Source organism: Cyanistes caeruleus, chromosome 1 (genome assembly GCF_971803275.1).
Source record: "Cyanistes caeruleus chromosome 1, bCyaCae1.hap1.1, whole genome shotgun sequence".
In the NCBI taxonomy this organism is placed as follows: Eukaryota; Metazoa; Chordata; class Aves; order Passeriformes; family Paridae; genus Cyanistes; species Cyanistes caeruleus.
This window is the reverse complement of record NC_141701.1, coordinates 99,174,817-99,202,012: the sequence shown is the minus strand read 5'-3', so window position 1 is coordinate 99,202,012 and position 27,196 is coordinate 99,174,817. Positions and strand designations below refer to the sequence as shown.

Below are 27,196 nucleotides of genomic sequence, written 5' to 3'. Positions count from 1 at the left end.
CGGGGCGGGACGGGGCGGGCCGGGGCGGAGAACGCCGCCGCAGGGGCCGCAGCGTCGTCACCGGGCGCGGCCCCACCGCCCCCGCTCCGCGGGCGGGGCGCGGTGTCAAGAGCCGGGGCGCGCAAGCGCAGCGCCGGCCAAGGCTGAACGGAGCGGAGCGGAGCGGAGCGGGGCGGCGCGGGCGGGTGCGCCGGCCGGCCCGGGTCACCGGTGCGCGCGCGGGTGGGCCCGGTCCCGGAAGGAGACGACTGCTTCCGTCGGAGGCGCGTGCGGGGTCGGGCCAGGCGGGGCGCGGCGGGGGTGGGTAACGGGCGGGGCGGGGCGGGGCCGGAGCCTGCCCCGGGAGGGCCATTCCGGTGTGGGGCCGTGTCTCGCTTGTCCCGCGGCACCGTAACCCCGAGCCTCGAAAGGAACCGGCTTTCCTTTCCCGCTTCTCCTCCTTTATTTCAGCCGAAACTCTTAAGGGTGATAGTGAGAAAACATTGTAGCTCGATGTCTGTCCCTCCTTCCCCCCAGCTAATCCCCCATCTGGAGAATAGAGGAGGCGTGTCCTGCCATGGTAAGGAGATAAATTCCCGACATCTGTCGCTAGGTTTATAAACACAATTATTTTTAGTGGAGCTTTCCTCAGGGCATAAATGTAAGCTGAGAAAGCATTTAATATACTGAGTTTAAAGAAAATGGTCACTGGCAGAAGGGAACATGAAGCAGTGATCTTCTTAAGAGTTTCGGGTGTTTTTTTTTTTTATAGTAATGGACCACTCCATACATGGAGAATTTTATAGATGCCAATATGGAGAGTTTCCATGTTAATTACAATAATTCAAATAATTATAACAATAGTGCTTTAATAACTGTATCCTTTACTGCTAAATTGTGGGCATAAAAGGGAGCTTTGTGCAAACAGAACATGATTTAAACGCATAATATAAGTGATGTAATGAAACCTAAGCATAATATGCTTATATCAAAACTGACTGCTCAGTGTGCATCTTTGTTTTTCGCACTGTAACCATTCAGAGACGATACAAATTGTTTTGAAGCATCCCCTCCTCCACGTAATTGTTTGGCTGAAGGTAATTTCCCAGTCTGGAAATTCCAGATTTTATCACCTTGGATGGAAAACTTTAGCCTCAGTGTTCACCTCATGGAGCCACTGCACTTTGCTTGCAAAGCAGGTGCGCTATAAAATTTTCATTGTTGTTTAATGTGCTCTGTTTTCTGAAATTTTTGACGTTTTGACATTCTGACATAATTTATCCAGTGTTTAGTATATATTCCTCTAGAATTTAGTTTTGTTTCCCTCACATTTTAGTATGAGCTAATTTTTGCAAATTCTGTAGAGTGTGAGAAACTGATAGCAATCCAGATGCAATTCTGATTAAAATATCAAAATACATCCATTTGCATAAAGAAATTTGGATTCTGTTAAATGGAGAGGGTGGGAAAAAAGGACAAGAGTAAAGGAAAGCTGGTAACACAGAGTCAACCAAATGTCCAAAATAAAACACAAAACATTTTTGGTTTTTCATGACGGGGAAAAGTTTTCACTGTATCTGTGATTAGACTTTTTAAGATGCCATGAAAAGGTTGGAAGAGTCCTTGCGTGATTGTGTAAAAATAATGATTCAGGAGTCCTCAAGAAATCCTGGCCCAACTTGTGCAGCCCTTTCAGTATCTCTGTGCTGTATTACTTTTTAATACTTATTCCAGAACCCTTCTGTTGCAAGAGAAGGTGAGTCATAGTTAAGGTCTCATTAATACTGATGTCTGCAGCCATTTAGTTCTTCCTTATTCTTTCAAAACTAGAGCTAGTACAAAATAAATTTTGCCCTGTAAGACATATAGTGTACTTATCTGGATGTTGGTAGCAGCTGTTTCATTCTCTGGCAATGTCCCTTTGCATAGAATGGTTTGGGTTGGGAGAGACCCTAAAGATTATCAAGTTACAAACCCCCTGTCAAGGACAAGGATGATTCTCATTAGACCACATTGCTCAGAACCCAATCCTGCCTGGCCTTTAACACTTCCAGGGACGTGGCATCCACAACATCTCTGGGCAACCTGTTCCAGTGCCCTACCATTCTCAAAATAAAGAATTTCTTCCTAAGATCTAATCTAAATCTAATTTTTTTAGTTTATAACCATCTTCCCCTTGTCCTAACACTAATATGCCCCTATAAGACATTGCTCTTTACCCTTTAGGTACTGGAAGGCCTCAATGAGCTCTTCCCAGAACCTTCTCTACTCCAGGCTGAACAACCTGAGCTCTCTCAGTCTGTCTTTATAGCAAAGATGCTTCAGTCCTCTGACCATTTTTGTAGCCTCTTCTGGACTCTCTCTAACAGATCCACATCTTTCTTATGCTAAGGACTCTATACCTGGACACAGCACTCCTCTTGGGATCCCATGAGGGGAGACTAGAGAGGGACAATCACCTACCTTGATTTGCTGGCCACCCCTCTTTTGATATAGCCCAAGATACCATTTGCCTTCTGGGCTGAAGGTGAACTCTCTACGTCCTTCTCAGCATGGTTGCTCTCAACAAGTTATTCTCCAAGTCTGGACTCACATCTGGCATTGTTCCGACCCAGGTGCAGCACTTTACGCCTGGATTTATTGAACTTGAGGTTCCTATAGACCCACTTCTCAAATTTGTCTGCCTGGATAGGATGCCTTCCTTCTGTTGTGCCATCTGCACCATTCAGCTTCATGGCTTCAGACTTGGTGGGGTGCACTCAATCCCACTGACAGTGTCATTGATAAAGGTATTAAAGAGCCCTGATACCAAGACAGGCCCTTGAGGGATATAAATCATCACCAGCATCCACCTGGACATAAGAGCACTAACCACAACTCTGCCTGCATCCATCCAGCCAATTCCTTATCCACTGAATATCCCATCCATCAAATCCATGTCTTCAATTTGGAGATAAGGATGTCATGTGGGACCGCTTTACAGAAGGACTTACAGAAGTCTACGTAGTTGACATCTGATAGTCCTCCCTTGTCAACTGTTGCTGTCACTCCATCGTGGAAGGCCACCAGATTGGTCACACATGATTTGCTCTTAGTGAAGCCATGCTGGCTATCTTGGATCATCTCCTTGTCTTGTATGTGCTTAACATTGTTGCAAGAGTATCTCCTCCACAGAGCAGATTCTCTTTCTTCCCAGGAAAGAGAAGGTTTCCAGTATATGGTTATATAGTTATATACAGGTATATAGTTCCCTGGATCTCCAGTATGTGCTTCCCTGGATCTTCCTTTCTCCCCTTTCTAAAAATACATTTCTCTTTTTCTAGTCACTGAGGACTTCACCTGACTGCCAGGGTTTTCCAAATATGGTGTAGAGTAGCTTGGCAACAACATCGGTCAGTTCCCTCAGGACCCTGGGATGCATTTTATCAGAGCCCACAGACTTGTGGCTATTCAGCTGCATCAGGTGGTCTTGAACCTGCTCTTCACTTTACAGTGGGAGCGACTTCATCCCCATTTTGCACCATGCTGTTTGTTATGAATGTGGTCTTTGTCCTTTTATCTCTCTTTAGAGCTATCTTAAGACAAAAAAATTATTTTTAGTTTTTGTTTTGTGGCCCAAACTTCATGTTGTAATGCAATGAAACAGTTTATAGTATACCCTTCATTTTTTGCTTGGATGAGTCCCTTGGCACCTTACCTAAACCGAGTGGAAAAAATGAGCTCTTTAACCCAAAAATAAAAGAAGTATTTCCATGAAATTGCACATTAATAATTCTTATGCAATTGCTAACAAGTGATCATAGTGAGAGCATGTCTGGAGCACCTGGAATATTTTATGGCATGACTCTGGCTTCTCAGTGTAAGAGAGAAACTTCTCAGAGGAGAGTAGGTATTGCAACTACTTCACTCCAATGACTGTGTAAGAATTTAGGGTTCGCAGCCCAAGGCAACAAGAGTTTTGAATTGCACTCTCTCTGGTGTTTAAATGCTACCACAGGTACCTAAAACCATACAGGCAGTGTAGTAGACATTTGCAATGTGGCTACAAAGGGTGTAGGTAATGAATATTCTTTGTTGTGCATTAGCATATGTGCCAGTAAAGCTCTGCATATAAAATTCTTTAAGGGAAAAATTATGAAGAATAATTGGATAGAAATGTAATTAATTGTGTGCTAGTAGTACTTGCATTATGTACCTTAATACAATTAAGAAATCAACTGACAAAGATTTAATTTATTTTAAAAAGCTAAAGATACACTGGACATGTCAGACAAAGCATGTCCGAATCTTTGGGAAAAACATTGATGTGCAGCTTCCATTCCCACAGAGCAAAAAATACTTGTTTCCTTTAGTTTAGCACACAATTTATATTTAAAGTATGCATAATTTAACACTGTAATTTTATCTTAGATTTCTGTTGACATGAATAAATGAACCACATTCTTTGGAAAACCATCTTATCATGCATAAAACATCCAGTCTTCCTTCAAGTGCTCAATAAATCTTCCACGGTGAGAGAGACTTAATTTTATAAATGGACAAAAGAGAAAATGAACAAAACCACTTACTGGTTCTTGAGGGTATCCTCCTATTTCAGCCCAGAATTGATTACCCCAGCATCTGCTGGGTCTGTGGGTGTGTAGGCCTTTGTGTTGTGAAGTATTGCTGAACTGAAATCAATACATGGAGGTAGGATTTCCTGGTATTATGGTTAATTTCTTCTCTTTTAGGCTGGTGGTACAACTGTATTAAAATTTATTAGACAACATTTTATTACCAATGTGTAAGGATGCATAAAATGTATTTGTGAATTGATAGAGTTTCTAAGTAGCAGGCCAGTTGAAAAGAAATCACCCAGCCCAAAACCACATGCATTCTGAGGAGAATGAAAGAGCTAGAAGCTTTTATCCACCTTCAGTTTGTACCAGTTGTGAGAAAACATAAGTAACAATGAGTGAAGAATGTGCTAAACAATTACTTGGCTGATTATTAACATACTCATACTTCTAAAGTTTGTATCTTTTTGTGTGCTTTTCTCTGCTTCTGTGTAAGGGACAGGTTTTAAGGACGTACTACTCTTGAGGTACATAACTGGCATGCCCAAGGGCAGATTTGGGAAGTAGCTCCCACTTCACACAACCAAGAGTGATAGCTGCTGTGAGGCAGTGGTACATCTACTGGTGGGGGGGGTGTGGTCAGATCTCCCTCTGAGTGTGCCTGTTTGTCTCTGAAAACTAGCAGGAAAATCTGATGTGACAAAGCTTATTTTGGTGCCTGCTAGGCAGTACAACTCCAGGTCTTAAGTGACAGACTACTGAATTGGAATCCATGTAATCTTAGTTCTACTCTGTGCTAGTTTTGACTGGGGTAGAGTTGATTTTCTTTGCAGTAGATAGTGTGGGGTTATGCTTGGGATTTATGCTGGAAACACTGTTGATAACACAGGGACGTTTTAGTTACTCTTTAGCAGTGCTTGTACAGCCTCAAGGCCTTTTTTCTTCTCACAGTCTCATCAGGGAGGAGACTGGGGACGCACAAGAAGCTGGGAGGGGAAACAGCTGGGACAGCTGGCTACAACTGACCAAAGGGATGTGCTATATGACCCATACCATATGCTATCATACTCAGCAATAAAAAGTGGGAGAAGAAGAAGGAAGAGTGGGGACATTTGGAGTGTTGGCATTTCTCTTCCCAAGTAACACATGCTGGAGCTCTGCTGTTCTGGAGGTGGATGAACATCTACCCACCCATGGGAAGTGGTGAATTAATTTCTTATTTTCCTTTTCTTGTAGTGCGTGGCTCTTGCTTTCCCTATTAAACTATATTTATCTCAACCCTTGAGCCCTCTAACCTTCTGGTTCTTCCCGTCCTCACCCCACCCTACTGCAGAGGAGCGAGCAAGGGGCTGCAAGGTACTTAGTTGCCAGCTGGGGTTAAACTAAAGCATACCCTCACAGTGTATTGGCCAGTCCCTCCATTTCCCATCCCAGCTTTTATCTGCCTTTTACACTTAGAGGTTAAGCTCTGTAGGCACAGTCTTTATTTTTTTTCAGTCCATACAACCTGGGAAATGTTTATCTGTGGCATGCACAGATAAATAAACATAAAATAAAATACAGATTCTGAACGCTCAGAAAAAGAAATCAACACAGACACAGAGGCTGTGTGGACTTCTATTCTTGCTCAGTGCAAGGACATCTTAATCTACCAGTTTCCCTGAAGCTTCATCTGTGGCTGCCTGCAAACCTGTCACGTGTATCCCTACATTTGCAAACAAAATACACCCTAAAAAACCCATAGTGGGATGACTGTAATAAGATTTTGGGTACTGAGATACTTGCATTTCCTCAGCTCTATTATCTGTCCAAATGAAAATATTCTCAGTATTCCATCTGAGCTAGTCATGGTTCTTAACACTTACAGCTCTCTTACCAGTTTGAAAAGGTTCATCCCCAAATGCATCATCCCTAGAGAAAATGAGGCTAAGTGACTTGAAGAACAAGGAATTCATGAGTAATGATGAGTTTACAGTCATTCATCTTGTCATTCAACAGTTAGGACAAATGATATCATTCTAATAGGTGACTAGGAATCTGGAAGTCTGAGAGTTGAGAGTTATAGCAAAGTTGGCTCAAGTATATAAGAAGGGACAAAAACATTTTTAGAACATAATTAAGGAATTACCAAGTGTCAAAAAATATGAAAGCATTAAAATGTATAATTTAATGTGCATTGTATGTATTTCTAACAAATCTTCATAGTTTAATTAGCTTCAGTTTTAACATGTAAGATATGAAAAGCAGTGTGAAATTGTTTAACAAACATAGAGTGATGTAAAATGTGTACTTTATATAGAGTTCCTGTCTGCATGGCACTGCTGTGATACCTTCAATTGACATTTGTTGGGATTGAGCTCCTTTATGGTATTGAAAATGGTATTTCCTGAAAAATGTGTCCTTCCCACATGCTATTTTATTGAAATCAGTATTTGCCACTGAGTGCTTTTTCTTTTTTAGTCTGCATGTTATATAATCCATAGCCTTATATATATTCAAACAGAACCCTTAAGCTGAACAATCATCTCCAAAACAATATTGGTTTAAAATAGCTCAGAGTAGATCTAATCTCATCTCACTTTTCTGTTATTAAAGTAAAACAAAATTCTGTATACTTTTCAAATTTTAATGTTGTCTATATAATTATTTAATATTTTCCTTTCTATGCATTTTCTGCTTTTCATATCCTCTTTTTCTGTTAATTCTGGTTTCAGACCTTATATGGTTTCATATTTGTATCATGTTTTTTTCTTTTTCTTGTGATTTTCTGATGCCTTTCTCCACCTCTTTCTTTCATTGCTAATTCTTTCTTCTTATGGGGATGTGCTAGAATAGAGCCAGGAAAATTGCAGTCTGGTTTCTAGTTCTGTGGCCAGCATTTCAGGAGTTACTTCCTCTCCCCATCTCTCTGCATCCCAGTCTGGAAAAACAAGATAATAAGCTGGCTGCTGCGTGGTTAGCTTTGAGACATACTGGTGGAAAGCTCCTTTAAGCACAATTATTACATTTCTGTATTACACCTCTTCTCTACCTCAGTGATCTCCTCAGTGCTCAGTATTATTTTCAGCTCCTCAATTCTTAGTCTTCTGCTTCTCCTTCCCTCCTCCTCCAACTGCTTCTTCTACCAGTAACATTTTCAATGTAGACCTTCAGCATAGTATGGGTATTACTGATTTTGCCATTTTGTGCAGATCATGTGTCAGCTACATTCACTTTATTTCTCTCTTCAAGGAGAGCTGTGGCAGCTCTCAAGTGATGGGTTCCATTGATTTCATGCTGACTGATGTCAGTAAAGAATATGAATGATGGTGCAACACCATTTTAGTTACAGAATGATTTTAGTTATAAAAATGATCATAAGACTCTTAGGAAGATGTGTTCAGTTATGAATAGCAATCATGGTGTCCTATGAAACCCTGTAAAGAGCAAATGCGCACACATGAAGGCAGCCCTCACGTGTTCGTTCATGAGGTTATTTAAATTATGGTTACACGGATCTAGGGCTTTTGGGAGAAGAACTTAAACAAGAACTACTTGGAGATTATAATGCTAATGTCAAGCAGAAATCAAATGTTAGCCATGTCTTGACTATGAGGAAAAGATGTGCCCTGTCTTTCTACATCCATGTTCATTTGCTATGAACCTATTCCGGTGTTTGTCAATACAGCTTTTGGCTTTGAAGAATCTTAATCACTTTCAGTGAAGGAGCAGGAAATTGTCAAAGACTGCCAGTGTTAAGTGTCTCAGACTAAGTGCCAGAAGTGCTATTCAGTAAGCTGTGAAGTAAAACTGGCTCAGTCTATATGGCTGTAGTGAAATAAAATGCAGACACCAACATTCTGATATTACTCTCAGGAGCTAACTCTTCATACTCTGTAACTGTGGACACGATGTAGAAAGGAATGAAGGAAAGATGACAAAGCATACTGTAGTTTTTATGGGTTGTAAAGCCATAAACTGTAGACTGTTTCAGACTAAACTATAGGTCATAAACTTTAAGCAGCACTTCCATTCTGCCTTAGATAGAAGAGCACCTAGGACAGATAAAAGAATTGTTTGAATGCTCATCATTTTTTGTATTCATGTTCCAGTTACACGCCCATTTTATAGCTCTGTCACTGCTGATCGCTCTAAAATCCCATGGCACTTTGTGAAGGAGCACAGTTTTAGCTCTGACCTCATAATTACAGCAACATCTCTTACACATCCTGCAATTCTAACTGGAACCACTGGTTTTCACAGACTGCCCCAGGCCTCAATTCTGTATTTAGACTTACTGTGGGCTGTTATGTAGCTGCTGTTTTCTCTGGTCAGAAGTTCAGCTGAGGGCTTTTGGAAAGATGTAATTCCAATAAAGTGCTGGATGCAGGCCAGTGAAGATATATTGCTGGTGATTTATTTTAATTTTTTTCTTTAGATGAAAAATAATCAATACTAGATATAGGATTAAGAGAAAAAAAGCAACTCCCAGTGTGCCAAAAGAAACCAGAAACAAAAAACCCCACCAGTATTACACTGATTATGGAATACCGGGAATGTTTTCAGAAATGATGTCACTAAAATGTATCAACAGTAAGCCAAGGTTTCTTACATTCTATAATAAATCTAGAGTATCTTCACTGAAAAAAATAATTAAATTGAAATAAAAATAATATGCAAGAAAATGAATGAGAAATATATTGATTCTTTCTCAGAAAAAGAGATTACCATTCAGTGAAATGGAAAAATCATCAGAAATGTTAGAACTATGAAATTACAGAATCCTATTTTCATATGAAACATAATGTGTGCAGGCCATGCATTGTGAAGCATATAACAGTCAGGAATCTAGCAAGATGCAGACAACCATGACAAAAAACAACCAAATAGTAATAATAATTAATTTCTCAAAAAATGCTTGAAGAAGCATACCTGCTTTACCCTTTAAAAGAGAATAAGTCAACCTTCAATTATTTGAGAGCAGAAGAGGATTTAATCTGGGGACGATTTATTAAGTAACTGTGCACATGAAATATTCTTTCAGCGGCAGTTTTTGATAAGCACTCAAAGAGAGAGTAATCCAGAGCAGGTGGGCATGCAGGATTTGTGTGGTAATTTCATAATATATACTCATGATAATGCATGTCCAGTTGATGGTTTGTTTTTCTTTATTCCACGAACTGACCCAGTTAAACATTTGTGTATTTAATATGCCTGAGAAGCTATAATTAGAACATTTTTAATTATTCATCACTCTTAACTCTTCTCTCAAGTGCAGTAATTCAATATGACAGTTCGAAATACTGGAACAGCACCTTGTTCTGAGGAACTTTCTGCTTGTTCTGAGGAACATTTAAGCTTCTGTTTCTTATATGTGTTGTTTTTTTTTTTTTTTCCAATCCTGCAATTTTATGTGAAGGATAATAATTGTCTTGGAATATTTTTCTTGTTATGAAAATCTGGCACAATTTCTATCCTGGAAAAATGATGCAAATTAATTTACCTAAATACATACATTTTAGCACAATGGAAAAGGCTTTTTTATTTAAAAGTTAAAGTGTATTTTATGTTTATCAGCCATAATGTACTGTGACTAATTAAATTTGAAGTCCTCTGTTTATTTGCAGAACAGCTATTATGCAGACCAGGTAAGCTGTGGCATGTTTCCTTCCATTATTTTGGAAGTGTTCTCTTCAAGATAGTTAGCAAATAATTTATTTTTCTGCTTATTCAGGACATGATCAAAGCACTTGAGTCAGTATCAAGATCATAGAGACTCCAAAGAGCTCTGGACAAACATTTATGAAAAATGCCACAAAAATATTAAGCATTACCAAGCTGTGGTATGTCATATTTGCACATACCCATTCCTATGATCTGGACTGAGGCAACCTACTTTACATGGGCCATCGTACATGTTCTTGCTCAGCAGAAAATATTTCAATAGATTGTTCAAACAAACCTAAGCTAAAATGACTCCCTAGAAATGCTGAAAACATGTTTTTAAATTTATACACCAATTAACACGTAAAGCTCATGATTATAGCTATGATTATAGCTATGGTCACTGCTAATGTCAGGTCAAAAACTAAATTAATATTTAATACCATACACCAAGCTAATAATTTTACAGAAGAGTGATTTAAGAGTGCAGAATTACGTCATCAATTTACTTGATCACATTTCACCTCCTTTGTAAAAGCTGAAGCATAAATATATTTAACTCACTCAGCTGCATTGATTTTCTCTAACTAGTATGCTTGACACTTGTCTGGAGACAAATACCACTTTTTGATGTATACTTCTCCTGGGATTCCTAGGCCTATGCTTAGTTTTTTTTTTCTGTAATCTTAGTGAGGGCAATGAACTATTTAGTTTCTACTCAGGTTTCTACATACAAGTGAAAAATAGTCTCATACCACATAAAATAGAGTATTTCAGGCAGTGCAGCGTGTCAGATAACAGCTGAAAGCAGAAGGTTTGCTGTAAGTGCCACCCAGGGTTTATGTAGGGTTATGTAGGGTTTATGTAGGAGGTACACTCTTCTTGCTGTAGACCTTGACATCCCACAGCAACCACATTTCGAGCTAGTGTCTGGACAAAGGTCCAGGATTAACCCTTGAACCTCACACTGCCATTGTGCAGTGTATGTGTACAATTCATATGTACAAGCAGACTGCAACCTGAGGTGACCACAAAATACACAATTTTTTGTACAAATGCAATGCAAACATTATCAGTACCTTTTTTAAACTCCCTCCACTACAGAGACTAAAGACCCCCTTTTGGAGTGCTTTCTTGTTTTGCTGAGTGATTGTTACTATCATACCCCCCTGCCTTTGTCTCCCAGTTAAATTCAGTCTCTATACTACACCTTCTGAAAAGATGACATTATACCCTAGATGTAGAAGAACATGGCTAACAGGGTGCCTCTTGTAAAGAGTAGCAGAGGTGATGTTACCATGCTTATCAAGCCCCAAGTTCAAACACTAACCTCTGGGGACTACTTTTATGAAGACTTTTGCCTTGCACAGCACCTATGGGTGCTGTGTTGTGGCTGCTACAAATAGGAGGCTTGGTTTCTTGTAATGTGAATGGAGATAGAGGGTGGGTGGCAGCCCTTCTATCAGCATGAAGGCGTGGGTGAGTGGGGGCATGTTCCCAGCGAGTGTGCTTGCAAGATCTGATTTGGCTCCACTTCTTCCCCTTCCTCCAGCTGGCTGAAGTGGCCTGATTTATAGGGGACAGTGGTTGCTGCTCTGTCATCCTGCCTGCAGGAGGAGGAAGCTGCCAGTCCCTTCTCACTATCCCTCCTTGGTGTATGCAAAAGGTGTATACATCCCTCTCCTAGTTAGTCTTTCCCCATGCAGTACTGCTGGCTCAGAGGGGCCAGATCTCCTCAGCTGTTGTGCCCACTAAGTGAAAAAAAGCCCTTTGTAATATTTCTTCTGGTTCTGGAGCAGAGCAAAGTGGGTGGCACGTTGCAGGACTCAGTTTCTTCTTGTTAATAACTTTGGGGTCTTCCTACCTTTCTCAGACTGATGTATTAGGAAATTCACTCCTGTTTTTCTCCTGATTGAAGTAATGATTATGGAAGTATCAAATCTCAGCAAAAAACTTTCTTTGTACATCTGGATTCTCTGTAAGGCCAAAAAGAATATTTGAAAGGTGGCAGTTGATGGACTGAATATGCTCCTTCTCCCAGCCCCATTCTCATTCCTTACCATCCCAAGGGAAAAAAAAATTGCATCCCTGCACTGAGATTACCCTCTGAAAAATCACAGAATAATTTGGGTTGGAAGGGACCCTTCAAGACAATCTACTCCAATCCTCCTGCAATAAGCAGGGACATCTTCAACTAGAACTGGTTGTTCAGAGACCTGTGCAACCTGACCTGGAATGTTTGCAGGAGTGGGGCATGCACCCCTTCTTTGAGAAACTTTTTCCAATGTCTTAACACTCTCATCATAAAAAATGATCTCTGATTTTTTATCTCTAATTGAAATTACCTTTACTGAGCTCTAGGTTGGTGTATCCGGATTTCTCAAGTCCATGGCAAAGCCTTGGTATTTATTAAGAGTACACATATGAAATTGTGCATAGGTAAAGAAAGCCTAATTGTTTAACAAACTGAAGATTGGGCTACATATCTGTATTTAATATTGAGAATACTTGCCTATACAAATCTCCCCCTACTCTTTTTCTCTCAGTCTTACAAAAATTAGATGCTTGTATGTGCAAAATTCAAGTAAAACAATTTTTATTACTTCCTTCTTTGAAGCATAATATCTATGACCTTAGCAAGGTTTTACATTTGTCCTCCTCCAGCATTTCTGGTTGCCAATGTAAATACATGCCATTATATTTAGAACATTTTGACGTGTTTTTCAGGTGTTCTGACAGCTATTTCTACCAATGCTTTAATGGAACAGTTGCGTTTAAAATATCAACAAAGGCCATGGACTGAAACTCTAAAACTTGTTTATTTTTGCATGGTAAGAATCACAGGTTAGGTGGGAGAAGGCTATGTGGTATAAGAGTATGTTTCCAAGTTAGTTAAAAAATTGCTTGACTTTCAAAAACAAGTAAAACCAACTAAGCAAAAAAACCCCATGCAGTCCAAAACCAACCAAAAGATAACCCCCAGAAAAACCTGGTGCCTAGTATAGCCTGCCTCCCCATTTTTCTTAGGACCATGGATTATAAAAGTTTCCTGCCTAATTTTAACACTTTAGATGTTGTTTCTTCTGTTGTTTTAATTATTCAGGTAATTATTCAGACTGGTTGTCTACCAGTTGAGGTTGCTTTCCATTCATTATCATTACCATGTTCATGGTATGTAAAGACAATTTATTGCCTACAGGACTGGGAAAAAAAATATTGTATTTTAGAAACTGGTCCGAAATCTGCTATCTAGACTTTGTGCTGCTGTGATATACCTTAAATCATTCCATGCTTCCTGCCTTTCTATAGCTAATTTAAATCTTCATAAAGAGCATATTAACACAATTACTGTGAGCTCAGTGTAAAAATTCCCACTTTTTTCCATGATACTTTTTATTAATGCTTAACTCAAGCCTTACTCTGAAAACAATGTCCTGAATTTGAACAAAGTGAAAACTCTTCACCAGTGAGTGCTTGTTAATTGAAGTGTGAAATGTGAGAAGTTTTCAGACAAGAACTTGAAGAGAAACTGGGAGAGTTTACTTGCTACTGAAGTGAATATCATCAACTGAAACTTGTATCCTAACGTAACCAAGTACTCCTGTGGCACTTACTGATCTATTCACCCGGGCAGAATTTTTTGTAAAATTAAAAACACAAATATTTTCTTAGTTTAGCTTCACAGTGAAATTAGCTGACACATCTAGTGATCAGCTCAAAAGAGAGGGGAATGGAAAGCCACTCCTTGCTCCAAAGGCATCTGGTATGTAATTACTGCACAATGATGTCTTCACAAATCCATTCAGTGCTGCCATTTCAGAGATAGCTCCAGTCATAGGTAACCTCTGTGTCTGACAAAAACAAATAACCAGAGGTTTGTTGTATGGGGCATCTGTGTGCTGTGTCTCTTAGCTAGTAATTTAAAGAATCTTTCTCTGTCTTTTGTTTTCACAAATGTGCTAGGGTAACCCACATCGAAAGCCTGTCAGTAATGCTCCAGATGGTCTATTGCTTTCCTGCACGGAGAAGATAGAGAGGACATTAAATGGTAATGAGCTGTTGGATAACTCAAAGTATATTTTTAAAATATTGTGTGGAATCTAACAATCCTTCTCTCTTGATGTTCTTCACAACAAGGTCAAATATACAAACATAGAGGTGGATAAGAGACAAGACTTGTAACTCCTCTTTGGGCTAAGCCTTCAGGCTAAAGCTAGTCTTAAAGCCTGAGAATACTTTCTACCCAGCACAGCACTTAATAATCATAACAGTTGTCATTAATAAAAAGTCATTAGAGAGATACTATTTTCTCATTACCTAAATCATATCCTTTGAAGCAAGAAAATACTGGTTCTACTTCTTGATCAATGCAGTTTGATTAAACTGAATTTCTGTTTTTTTCAGCTAAATCCATGTTTTCTGTGATGAATACGTTGGAACTTTTATCCAGACAAAAAGGGTAAGTTTGTTTATGAATAAATGCAAATGAGCAAGCATGGCCTCAAGTCCAGAGAGGAATACATCTGGATGGCTTGTCAACAATGTTATTTCTTAGCTCAGTGCTCTAATGGAGTGTATTTGCTGTTTTGATTAGCCCTATGTGGAGGAGGTTACTGGGTAAAGAGAAGGCATAAATGCCTACATCCCAAAGCTGCAGACTGAGGTTAATAGTTTTGATCAAACAAACATGATAATGTAAATAGCAGAGCACAAATACATGCCTGGTTGGATAGGTTTCAGAAGCTGAGGCAAGGAGGTGTTATTTTTGAAGCATTCTTTGTGTCTCTTCCCACAACCAAGTGAACTATACTAATTTCCTTTTAAAAGTTACAGAATTTTTATATATACAACCTTTCTTCTTCTTTTTTTTTTTTTTTTTCTTTTTCTCATCTTTCTCAGACTTACTGTTCATGTTAGCCCCAGTGGAACTGCCTGCTACATAACATCAATGATGTTTTATGTAGAAATTCAGCTGGAGAAGGATGGAGATGTGATGGATGTAAAGCTGGCTCACTTTGAAGAAGCTCCTGTGGTAAAATTAATTTTCTCTGTCTCACGACCCTGTAGTCTTCCACCTGGCTTCCAGCTGTCATGTCAGAAAGGTTTTGACTTCCTTTTGGTCTTGTCACACTTGCAAGCCTGTGCATGACACTAGTTACCTTTTTAGGTATCCGACTCTTTCACCCAAACTTACAACTCAGTTACACATACTAAATACTCTAGTGCTAAGTATTACTGTAATAGTCAGCTGACAGGCCCACTTTCCAAGAATTTTTTGGTATCATGCATAAATATTTTTATTTTCATGCTTCAATGTAACCAATATACAGTAAATAACAGGGGCTTAAAATATTTTCCTACCAAAGTGTAGTGCAATATATATTCTCAATGGATGCCTTGGAGCTATTCTGTTTTTTATTCTGCCTTCTTTAGGAATACATATATTTCTACCAGTGGAGATGTTTTTCTAGCAAAATTTCTATTAAATTATTCACAGCATATCACCCTAAAGTTCACATATCATGTTCTGCAGTTGTTACAGAATTACAGACAATCCTTCTGATCAAAGATATAACAAGCTGTTGTGGGGGGTTGGGGAATTTAAACTCTGTTTTTTGTCAGTAAGTATCCAAATTATTACACTGCCCTGAAGTTAATTTTGTCCATTATTTTTAGTTGAAGTCAGCCCTGGAATTTCAAATTGTTCATTTAACCAGCACAGGTCTGTTGATCAGTGAGTGCTGGACAATATCATTAGAATGAAAATGCATATTCAGAGAATTCTAGCACAACCAATAAAAGAAAAACTGGCCAAGATGCAATTTTTTTTTCTGAAAGAGTTTATCAACAAACTATTTCTGTGAATTTTATCCACTTTCACAGAGCCTTTGTTCTTCTGTTAGTCTTGCTTTTCAGTGTTGGGGTCTTTTTTATGCTAACCATGCAGCTATTTCAAAGTAATGGGGATCAAGCTTATCATTACGAATGAAATGTTTATAAAACATGTATCAGAAATGGCAAGAAAGATGAAACTCCTTTCTCTTATTCCTATAGGTTTGTGATGACTTGGTCCAGCTACTAAGGTAAATAATCATGTATAGGGTTTCATGTTGAATGGAAAGGAATTCCTGATGCTAGAACTATTCCAGTTTAAAAACTGAAGAAGGGGAAAAAAAAAAAAAAAAAGACAATCAGGGAACAATAATATGAATCCAGAAAACAACAGAAGAATGAACAGACAGCATTTTGGATTCCATTTTTCTTAGGGAAGTTGGTTCCAATCCTCCATATTGGAAGTTGGTTGTCATTGTAACTATTATTACTTGCTTCAAATTTGTAAATAGAAGGCTAAAACTGCAGCAAATATAGTTTTGAAAAGATACTCCAGGCATTATGTATTTCTCAAGTCATTCCACCAAATGCATCTGCTTCAACTGAGCAAGGATAAAGAGTAATCCCCAATACATGGGCCCTAGTTTCCAGTCAAACACAGCCTTGGAATACTGGCCTTTGTTTTGACTGCAAGAATTATAGAACTATTTGGACCCATGGTTTTGGTAATGGACCGATGATGACAATTCAGAACTGATTTACAAACACAGACTAGGTATTACTTTTCCTCTCTTCCTTTCATCAAATACTAAATAGTCTTTGTATTGTCCTTATACAAATACTTTAACTGCATGTCTTTCAGGCTTCTCTCACAGCAATAAAAGCAAGGTGTTATCACATGGCCCGAGTTTCTTTGCAAATACATAGGGGGAGATGTGACCCTAATTTTCTCATATAGCAGTAGGGCACTGTATGTATTTATTATTACCGTATTTTGTTCTGTCTGAATAGTTGCTGTTCCAGGTCAGGTCACCACTTTAAAAGTCTGTTTATAAGTTCTTCAGTGAATATGATCAAGGTTCCAGATTTTAATGAGTATATTTAGGAAACTGGATTCTTATTTAAATACTATACCCAAATAATAGAAAGGGAAGATAAAAAGAGACAGAATAATCATTGACCTTGAGTGTTTCATCTCTCTTTTTCCTCAGAAATTAAGTTATATTTGCTTTATGGGTGTAAACAGCTATGACTTAAAGCTTCAATTTGCACTTTCCTAGATTTTTGACTTCCAGTGATGTTAATGCCAGTAGTTTGGCTCTGAGCACTGGCATATAGTTATCATTGGTACTGTGTGTGCTACTTCTCTGCCTTCCTGGTTTTGTTAAGATTTGTCACGAAGAACAGGTACCCTTTCTACACCTCTTGGTGTATTATTTTATTTGGTTGTCAGGCAGTTTGTTATATGTGTAATGTTTCCTGTGTAATGTTATCCTGTGTTTCAAAGTAACTATAAAATTAAGATGAACCAGCCAGCTAATGCACAGCTGGTGCTGTGTCTGTTCCTGTACTATGCATGCCTGCTTCCCTCCTTTTTCCCTGTTTCCCCATTAGTCTAGCTGGAAAGAGACTGAGGAGAGCTGAGTGACTTGTTTAGGTTCCAGGTTTGAAAGAGTTTGTCCCAATGTCAAAGTTCAGGCAGGCTCATTTTGTCTCTGCTGATCCATGTTGCAGCCACATCTGCATGGGGAGGGAAGGAAAGTCTTGAGCTGTCTGTGTGACTGCAGCACCAGAGTTTAGTAAGACTTGTAAAACTCATGTAAAATCTACTTAAGCAAGTGAGTAAATACCTGGTGGGTTAGTCTGAACACAGTTCCAGGCTGTCACACCAAGGCAAAATCTGCAGCAATTCTGGGGTTTGAGCAGTCTGAACCATTTCTTTACAAATCAAGCCACTTGTTCCATTCTTTCCTTTTTGATTGATGCATCTATCAGTTATATTTAAGTAATATTTATATTTTAATGAAAAGAGCAATGTACACATGCATGGTCTTAGGGAAGTAGTACTACATTACTAGCTTTATTGGAACATCAGGAAAAGTGTTTTGCAGCAAATGAGCTGTCATATTTGTGTTTTATGTAAATTTATTGCTTTCAGTAGTGCCTACTTCAGTGCCAGCTTCAGCTATAATTACAGTGCTTCTTGCAACAAAACCAGAGGTTCACATTTTCTGGTATCTTCTAAGAAAACTTAAAATCAGTACTGCTACTTGATCTGATAAGGAGGAGGCCGCTGTCATTCTAAAGTGGTGCCTTTTCTAGCAAGTTATGTAAAAAAGTTATTTTCCAACTCATTTAGTAGTGTGATAGTCATTATTTCTTTTTGTTAGGATGAAGAACTATGATGCCTTTGGCAAGATTCTAGAAGACCTGTCAAATATGTATCAAATTCCAGGAAACAGGTCGCAGTTATTTTTTACTCAAAAACTTTTGAAATCCATAGCCTAACTTTCGTTTACTTACAAAAATAATAAATTGTCTTTTCTCTCTTCCAGCGAAATGAAAGCTAAGGGATATCTTGCTTTGCAGGCCCTTGAAAAAGATCTTTATTCAATGTCTCTTCTGGACAGGTAACTTATAATTTATGTCGTTGTCTCTTTACCTCTACCCACACCCCTTCATTTCACTAAAAAACAAGTTAATGGATCTAACTGTAGAGCAGGATGTGGAAGGCTAATGAGTTTTCTCCTACTGGGAAGCTTGAAGCCTTTGTCAACCCCAGATATGGCAAAGGGAAACAATCTACTGAACTCCTGTGCTTTATCTAAGGGATTTCCTGGGAAACTTGTTGATTACAGAGCTTGGGGCTGTGTGCATGTGACCACCCACTGAGAGCAAACAGCAGTAACCTTTAAATCTCCCTGTGGCAGAAGTAAAATAGACCTTCTGGGCTTCTGCTGTTTGGGTATCTCATTTTGTCCTCAGGTTTTAGATCAGGAGTAGTGAATGCCAGCTTTCCTCTTTCCTTTTCTTGTTTCTCCTTTCAAAGAGTAAGATTACAGATAGATGTGGAAGAGTTTCCTAAACCTTCTGGTAATTGTACAAGGATTTTCATTATTTTCAGAAAATCAGAGTTGAGGGTAGTGCTTTCCCTCTGCATTTTTGAAATATCTTCTCTGATATCTTGCCTGTTATGTTACATACACACATACCTTGGCAGGTATGGCCTCCTGTAACTTGAAACAGCCTCTTGGATTATTTTTACAGTTTTCCCTCATGAAGCATAATAACACTATGAACTAATGTGCTGTATCCTTGCTGGTCACTGATATCTCAGTAAATATTATTTATAAGTTAAACAGATTATTTGTCCCATCTATGCTATAAATTAATGCACTGCAGAGTTAGTACACAGCTATCTAAATGTATGGCTGTATGTGTTCAGCTACATGAACACACTTGAAGTCAGAGACTGGTTCAGTTCAAGTTAGTTTATCTAGGTTATTTCTTCATTCTTTGCTCAAGCAGTTGCCACTCTAATATTTTTGACCCCCTTCATTTCTGTGCAACATGAAACAGCTCAGATACAGGGAAATTGGAAGCCCAGGTCCCAGGAGTAATGCATGTGTGGAGTTGTGGTGTTTTGAAAGCTGGACATACAATCTGCTTCCAAGGAAGCATTGTCTTCTTTTGATTAAGGATACAAATTAGAAATTACTTTAGCCTAGCTAGCACTGCAATGCAGGAAACACTAATTAAGATGTGTTTTGAAATAGAACACAGGATCTAAACAGAGTTACTGAAGTACTTAATGGAAAAGTAGGACACCTGGTGCCAAGAACTGGAGGTGATTTTTTTTCTTTTTCTCTTTTTTTTTTCCCTTTTCCCTATTCTGAATTCAAAGAATTGTAATCAAAAAACACTACTGAGTTGCTCTTTGTGTACAGGAAAGATCCTCTACTATAAATAAAACCTGCTGTAGGGACTTTCTGTGCTTGTATTCTCAGATAATACACAGACCGAACATATACCGAACATATATTGAACATATATTTTAAGTAGAGATGTGCTCTTAGAAGAAATCCCCTATGCCCATCTACAGTGTTGGTTTTTCACCTTTATGTCAAGGTACCCAACATATTTCATCTACTGATCTCTGTAGTAATGATTGTTTTTTTATTCCTCAGGAACCCCAATGAACATTGAATTCTACATTTCTCCCTATCAAGTTTTGGAAGCAGAACTAAATCATGGTAAAGCTATTTCAGCTATTCTGCTGTTTCATCAGAAATAGCTAACATGAAAAGTTTTTCAATACTAACCATTTCATTAAGCAAACTTAATTAATGAAAACTCAGAAATAAAATTTAAAATTCTAATTTAGTAGAACAGTTTGTGTGATGAACTTTAGCACAGTTTTAATGTCCATCAGGAAACTACTTTCCATTTCTTGGTTGTTGATTCAGCTATTGCTGCTATCCTCTTTGGGCAACTTTGGCCTTTTGGTCATCAGTGCAGGCTTCTCTTTGTTGCCCACACCACTGTGGCTGTCAGTTGGACCTGACCTTCCAAGTCCTTACCATTGTACATTTTGCATGCATAGAGTTAATATACACTAAAATAAGGAAAATAATGCCATTCTCTTTCTCCCTCAGGTTCCCAGGTATGTGGAACAAAAACAGTTGTAACTGTTGAAGGCATGGATACACTCCACAAACTGCCTCTGTCTCCATTAATTGTAGATCCTCAAGCTGGAGAGGACAGGTGAGGCTCTGGACACTTGTCAGTACAGAAATGGATTTACAAGACACTGGCATTGATTTCAGCATTTAACTTACTTTTAGCCTCTGCTGAAAGTAGGAAGCTTTGTTTTATTAATGGCTTTATGCTCCATAGCTACACCCTCTATAATCTGTGACTTTTATGGTTTTCCCAAATGGACTTTGAAAGTATTGTGTTCATATTTAACTGTGTCACTATGAATTTATTCATAGATTTGAAGGCAGAAAGCCTTCAAATATTACTGAACTTCATAGTATTCAACGAGCAAGTCCTTCACAGATTCATAATAAAGAAAGCATATACTGAAAGATATTACACCTACAATACACAAAATAGTGTGCCATCCCACTATGGATACTGACACCTCATCTTTCTCTACCTCAGTGCTGTCTAGAGGGAAAGTCTGAAGTAATTTTCCGAACTAAAATAGTTTGGAATTATTTGTAAAAAACACGGCTCAGTTTTTGTGTCTGACTTTTCCTTTTGTCAGTTTTCACATAAACTATGTTTTAAAGTATTAAAGTTACATTTATAATGCAAAACATTTCTCAAGTCAGAAAATGTATGGAACATAATAAACTGCTAGGGACCTGATAGTGGCCTTGCACTAAGAGCCCTTGTTATGGCAATTACTGTGAAAAAAAGCTTTCGTTCTGACAGTTTTTTTCCCTAGCAGCCTTGTTTTTTTGCAACTGACTGATGAACTCAGCATGGATTTGCCAGCTCTTTTTGTTCTGAAGTTTCATCAACCTGTTCCAATGTCTTCATCCAGTATTGAAGAGATACAGAGGCTCACAGGCATGTTGTAATTGTTTTTTAAGACTAAGTGCTACTGTGACTATGTATTGCTCATTTGCCTTTTACTTTCCCGTGTTAATGTTGCAAGAACAAGTTGCTTCTGGGGCAGAACATACTCTGTTCTATCAGTCCAAGTGTAACATTTAACAACCATTGCAAAATGCAAAAGTTCTAAGAAAGATATGACAATTACAGGCAAAGTTAAACACTCCTACCTCAAATTCTCAATAGCAAAAAAGGGGAATAAAAAAGAAAATAAATATTTTTGTCTTTTCAAAACACTGGGTTTAATAGTAGCTTTCATAACCTACTGTCATAACCTAATTGCTAATAAAATGACCTGGTTTCAGGAATTCAGATTTCTGGCTTGAAACTAGCTCCACTGTATGAGCTAATTGTTCAGTCTACTCTTAAAGAAAAATGCAGTGAAGACTTGTCTACAAATAAATCTTGTTTCTTTGTGGTAAGTATAGTGTGCATTTGACATACACTGTGCTGTTGCTCATGATATATATATACTGAATTACCATTTCCCTGTAAGCAAGCAATGTAGGTTTCCCAGAATCCCAACAAAAGGGCTCTTTAGGAAATAGTTCAGTTTATGAAGCAGTATTAGATCCTTTCATGTAAGTGAGCTTCTCATCCTCATTAATGAAACACTGTGTGCTTGGCTGCTGAAGTCATACTAATTTGTCTGTGTGTAACCCAAATATTTACTCTTCTAAAAATTGCTCAGAACTTTATCATTAATGCCTTAAAAAGAAGGAAACTTATTGACTGGTGTGAGGATCAAGTCCCAAGAAGGTACTTACCTAGATTTTTGAAGATCTTTATCATGCTGCATGTCACACTGTTTCAACAAAAGGGATGTTTAATTAGATAACAGTGGGACTATTGATTCTTTTTAAACAGACTGGCAGGAAGAAACACATAAAGTGTTACAAGAGTGATGCCAACAGCTATCGAGAGACAAGGTTGTTTAACTGTAAAACTTCCTTTTAATAACTCCATTATTGAAATACAGTTGCTCAGGCTGCATTATATGTAAAGTTTTAGAATAGAAAGTTGTGGCTAAGATGCTTTCTGGCAGACTTATGTACAGGGCAACTACAAGACAAGCTTCAAAGAGCTCCTTCTGTTTGCTAGGAAACATTAATTTTGCAATTCATGGCAGCAAAAGAAGAGAGCACTTTTTTCTGTTCTACGAGCAGTGTTTGTAGAGCCCATTGCCCTTTTAGTTCTTGCACCTTGAGGTGCAAGAAGGTAGTAGTAAATTTATACCATGCTAAAATAATGTTTGCCAAAGCTCTTCTGTTCTGTAAGATGGAATTAATCTTTCAATTCTATTAGATACACATGAAAAGGCTCTGTAACTTTTCAAGAATTCCCTAAAATATTTGTACTTGGTGGAAGAAGGTTTTACTTCTGAGTTTAAAGATTTAATTTCTAGAATTACTAAATTGCATTCTAATCTTGAAATAAGTGTAGGGGAAATCCTTTTGATCCATGAATACATGAGGAAAAACTCTTCAGCTTTTATTAATGTAGACCCTCCTAATTAACTGCCCTGCCCTGTTCTTAAGGGGACAGTTGCCACTTGGCATCCTGAAGTAGATAACATAATAGTGGCACTTCTAATTTCATCAGAGAATCACTGTTAACATGGAGAGGTAATAAATTTTTCTTACTATTCCTCCTCATCTTCAAGTGAATCTCGGGAGATATTCCAGCCAAACATACCTCTCCAAAGAAGAAGTAGTAGTGATGGAGGTTGGCACATCTGATTTCTGGTACAACTGCTATCCTGTTTGTGCAACTATCAAGCAGCATTACTATGACAGTATTATCTTGGTCACTAACATTTTTATAGCCTATAGGGCTCTGAAAAGTTTTTGGAAGAATTGGTGACATTTGAACTCCTGACAACTTGGCTCTGGGTGTATTTGCCTAATTTGTATATATTTGGATGGGAGTGGATGTCATTTAGCTCCCTCTAAGGATTCTACTAGAAATGCAAAGGTATGATGGACATGCTAGAAATGTACCTTTCAAAAATATATTTGTTGTAGATTGTAAAATTGCCTGATAACATCAATCTCTACTTTCCTGTTTTCAGTCCTTGAAATATCACCACATTTGTTGCTTAGTCTCTTCCAGATTGCCCAAAACACTGTTACTTCATAAACAAAGGTTCAGAAAAATCAGATTTAGCAGGAGCTTTGGTCAGTAAAATCCCATTTAGCCATCCAAAGTGCGTGCCTGGCGTAATAGAGATTCTTCGACATCAAGTGGCATATAACACTCTTATTAGCAGCTGTGTCTCTGAGAAGCATATAAATGAAGGTAAATTGTGTGGCTGGAAGTGATGGCACAGTATTAGAGACAAACTAGTTTCTAAGTTGGGTGTTGACAGATTTTACTGCTCCCTTGCCAAAACTGTCATTAGTTGTGGAGTACTGTAAATGATAAAAAATTCTTAACATTGTATTGATTTTTTTTTTTTTGGATTTTATGCTCACTCTATGCACATAAACTAAGATGTCAAAGTAATGAGTAATTAGACTATTGTATCAGTATTTTTTAAATTTTGGCATGTAATTCAGCCAAAAAGAGTCAAACTTCAATGGTGGATACTGCTAACCAGTAATTTTATTTCTAGATGATTCAGAACTGCTTTACTTTGAAGTGGTACCACACAAGAACACCAGCTTTTCTGTCTTTTTCCTTCATCCTGTGAAAGAGAATTTAGCCTGTGGTATGTGTGGAATAATTGCTACTGTCCTCTTTACTGAGCTGATAAGGGACTTGGCTCTATCTAGGCTCTTGCACTGTATCTCAGTTACAAATATTCTAAGGGCCACTCAACAGTCTGCAGCCCATGAAAAACACCAAGTGTATACACTTGTATATAAACTCCTTACTAGAAGGTGCTCTGTACTCAGAATAATACAGGAAGTAAATGCAAATATTCAAGTCCTGTTTTGTCTTGGACTGCCTTTATTTAATAAATTGTAACTTCCTCTATTTTTGATTTAATTATATTAAGGAAAAGCAAGTAATGCAAATATATTGCTGCAAACCTCTTTCCAGTGATTTCAGTCTTACGTCTCTTCAAGCATCAAAATGAAAGGATGGTTTTCAATGTTTGTAAGTATTTCAAAACAAACATTTTTCTGTTCTGTTCCTTCTTAGTTGTAATTGATGTTATAAGCTCTAGAGAAGTCCAATGTCACCTTCATTTAAATCCTCAAGATCCAACTCTAAATTCTAGTGATGACTTCATAGCAAGAGTTGTGAAACGGTAAGTACTTTTATTTTATAAAAGTTGGAATGAACATCAGATGTCCATTTAATGGTAATATCATGTGCATTCATAATGCCATAAACTAAGCAACTGGAAAACTTCTCTCTAGTAAAATGCTGTAATACAAAAGTGGGAATAAGTTACTTCAGTGTCTTAAATAGCTCTTTCAAAAATTTTAAACGTTCACAGCGATGAAGTGTTTCTAGTAGAAAGCATGTGGGAGCAGGGGAAGACTATTGAGTGAAGAGCTTTACCTTGTAAAAAGATGCTTTTCTGAAGACTCTAGCTGATGACAGTCTCATGTCTAGTGCAACTTAGCATGGAAAGGTCTTTTTACACATCTGCCTAATAGCAATCAGTGCTTCTCTTCAGAAAGTGAGTTGTATACGGCATGCCTACAACACTGTCTCTGGCTTGTTTTCTGAACAAATTCCAAAAGAGCAAGTTGTTGTGATACATGAGTATAGGCTAGACAAACTGATTCAGAACATAGTCTAAGAGCACTAATTGATTTGGCATAAGCTAGTATACAGCTATCATCTGTTTGATGACAACAAAATCAATGTAGTCTGGATTTTGAACATGATTTTAAACTAGGTACTATTTTTGGAACCAGGTAAAGAATGGGAAAAAAACCTCTTCCAATACAGTGTGTTAGAAAAGATATGTTCTGTACCTGTGTTACATAAAAAAATTAAGGTTAAAATTATAAAACTCAACAAGAATTAATATATTTCAATATTCTTAGTTTTGGTTTTCACTAGAAGCATCCTTATGACTTTTTTTTTTTGACCAAGACCCTCCCACTCTTTCAGTCAAAGCTGCCTTGCACACCCAACTTCAAAGGTTCAGCACTAGATTTTAGTGTGTTAACATGTATTGCTGGTACAGCACATGCAGTTTATATTATAGTTACAATGTAACACCAGGTTGTACAAGACAGAAACAGAAAGGAAGTAATGGTGGTTTTTCATTCATGTGTCAGCCACAGTGTAAAAAACAGAAGTACTTTAAGGAATGAATGAAGTCTGTAGTAGTGACTAATGTGTCATTTCCTTCTTCAGTTGCATGTCAGTCCCAGTTGTCATGAGAGCTCTTTTCAGGAATGCTGCCAAGGTGAAAGCTGACAGTGAAACACAAGACATGGACATGGAACAACAACCTGAACCACAATCGGAGCAAACTACAGATTCTAACAGTCTCAAAGAAAGCCTTTCTGGGGTTGGTCAGCAAGATTGGGTAGTGACAGATAAGCCAAATAATACAGACAGCACAGAAGAAGATTTCTCTACAGCCAAACTGGAAACTCTGGGTGATAACATGGAAAAAGAGTAACCTCTCACTATGCACTGAAACTTAGGAGGAAAGTAATTCCATAGCTGGTATAGAAGTGATATGATAGACAAAAACCTGATGGCTTTACAAACAACAACAAAAAAGTCTACTTAGTAATTTGTGAATTGTATCTCCTCTATGCAAACTTTTACATATGGGAAAGTAGTTCCCTTGAATCTGCATTTTTCAACATCCAAATCTCTAAAGTCTAAAACTGTTCTATTATTTTGTCTTGTTACTGAAAACCTCAAAAATTGTCTTGGTAAATAAGATTCCCTCTAAAACTGTTTTTTTTATTGTTAGAAGGGAAGGCATTACTTTATTCTTGGTCAAGAGATGTGTGTGGCTGACAAAGTTCCAGCCTCAGTGCTGACCCTGATACAAAACTCTTTCACTTATTTATGCATTTTTAGCAAACAAAGACATTAATTTATTCATTGGTTTAATTAGTATTCTATACCCTGTTAGTTATTGATTTCTTTCTCTTCATGCTAATCTGGTCCTCATCCTTTTATCTTTTTCTCAGACAGTCTCCAACTTTCCAGGCCTTAATCTCCTCTATATCCTCCAGTTACTCGAATGTCCTTGAATGGCCATAAATTTAAGATCCCAGATGCCAAATCTTCTAATTCCTTTGGCTTTGTTTATTGCAGATTGTTATGCTTGGTTTTAACAATCTTAAGGTTTCAGTGATTTAAAGATCATAGTAGGTCTGTGAAGAAACTTAACTGGTGTTGGCTATAAGTGGACACTGCTTACAATTGGTTAAAACAACTATTTAAAAATTAGTTAGGTAAGTTATATAACTTCCAACACTGTCTGCACCATATATATGGTGCAGACATATGGAAGAAATCTGTGTCTAACATACATGATACAGTCTATAACACAACACAGGCATTTGAAGAAAAGTGATATTTATCCATATCAACATTATGCTAAATAAATTGAGAAAAAGTTACTTGAA

General features: G+C 38.0%; 2 protein-coding genes across 2 annotated transcripts in view; one reads left to right on the top strand and one right to left on the bottom strand.

The window, feature by feature from the left end:
* The window catches only part of RALA (RAS like proto-oncogene A), a 62,937-nt gene that overhangs the window by 30,570 nt on the left and 5,171 nt on the right, over window positions 1-27,196 (bottom strand). The window lies entirely within an intron of this gene.
* LOC111923673 (mediator of RNA polymerase II transcription subunit 1-like) lies at window positions 159-27,196 on the top strand. Its single transcript, XM_086844545.1, has 18 exons — window positions 159-300; window positions 451-559; window positions 12,906-13,009; window positions 14,142-14,226; window positions 14,583-14,637; window positions 15,078-15,210; window positions 16,233-16,261; window positions 18,401-18,472; window positions 18,566-18,640; window positions 19,787-19,857; window positions 20,198-20,263; window positions 20,666-20,774; window positions 21,469-21,590; window positions 21,941-22,053; window positions 23,738-23,933; window positions 24,250-24,345; window positions 24,783-24,891; window positions 25,959-27,196. Exons 2-18 carry the CDS (start codon window positions 493-495, stop codon window positions 26,227-26,229), a joined length of 1,773 nt encoding a protein of 590 aa, XP_086700671.1. The 5' UTR covers window positions 159-300; window positions 451-492; the 3' UTR covers window positions 26,230-27,196.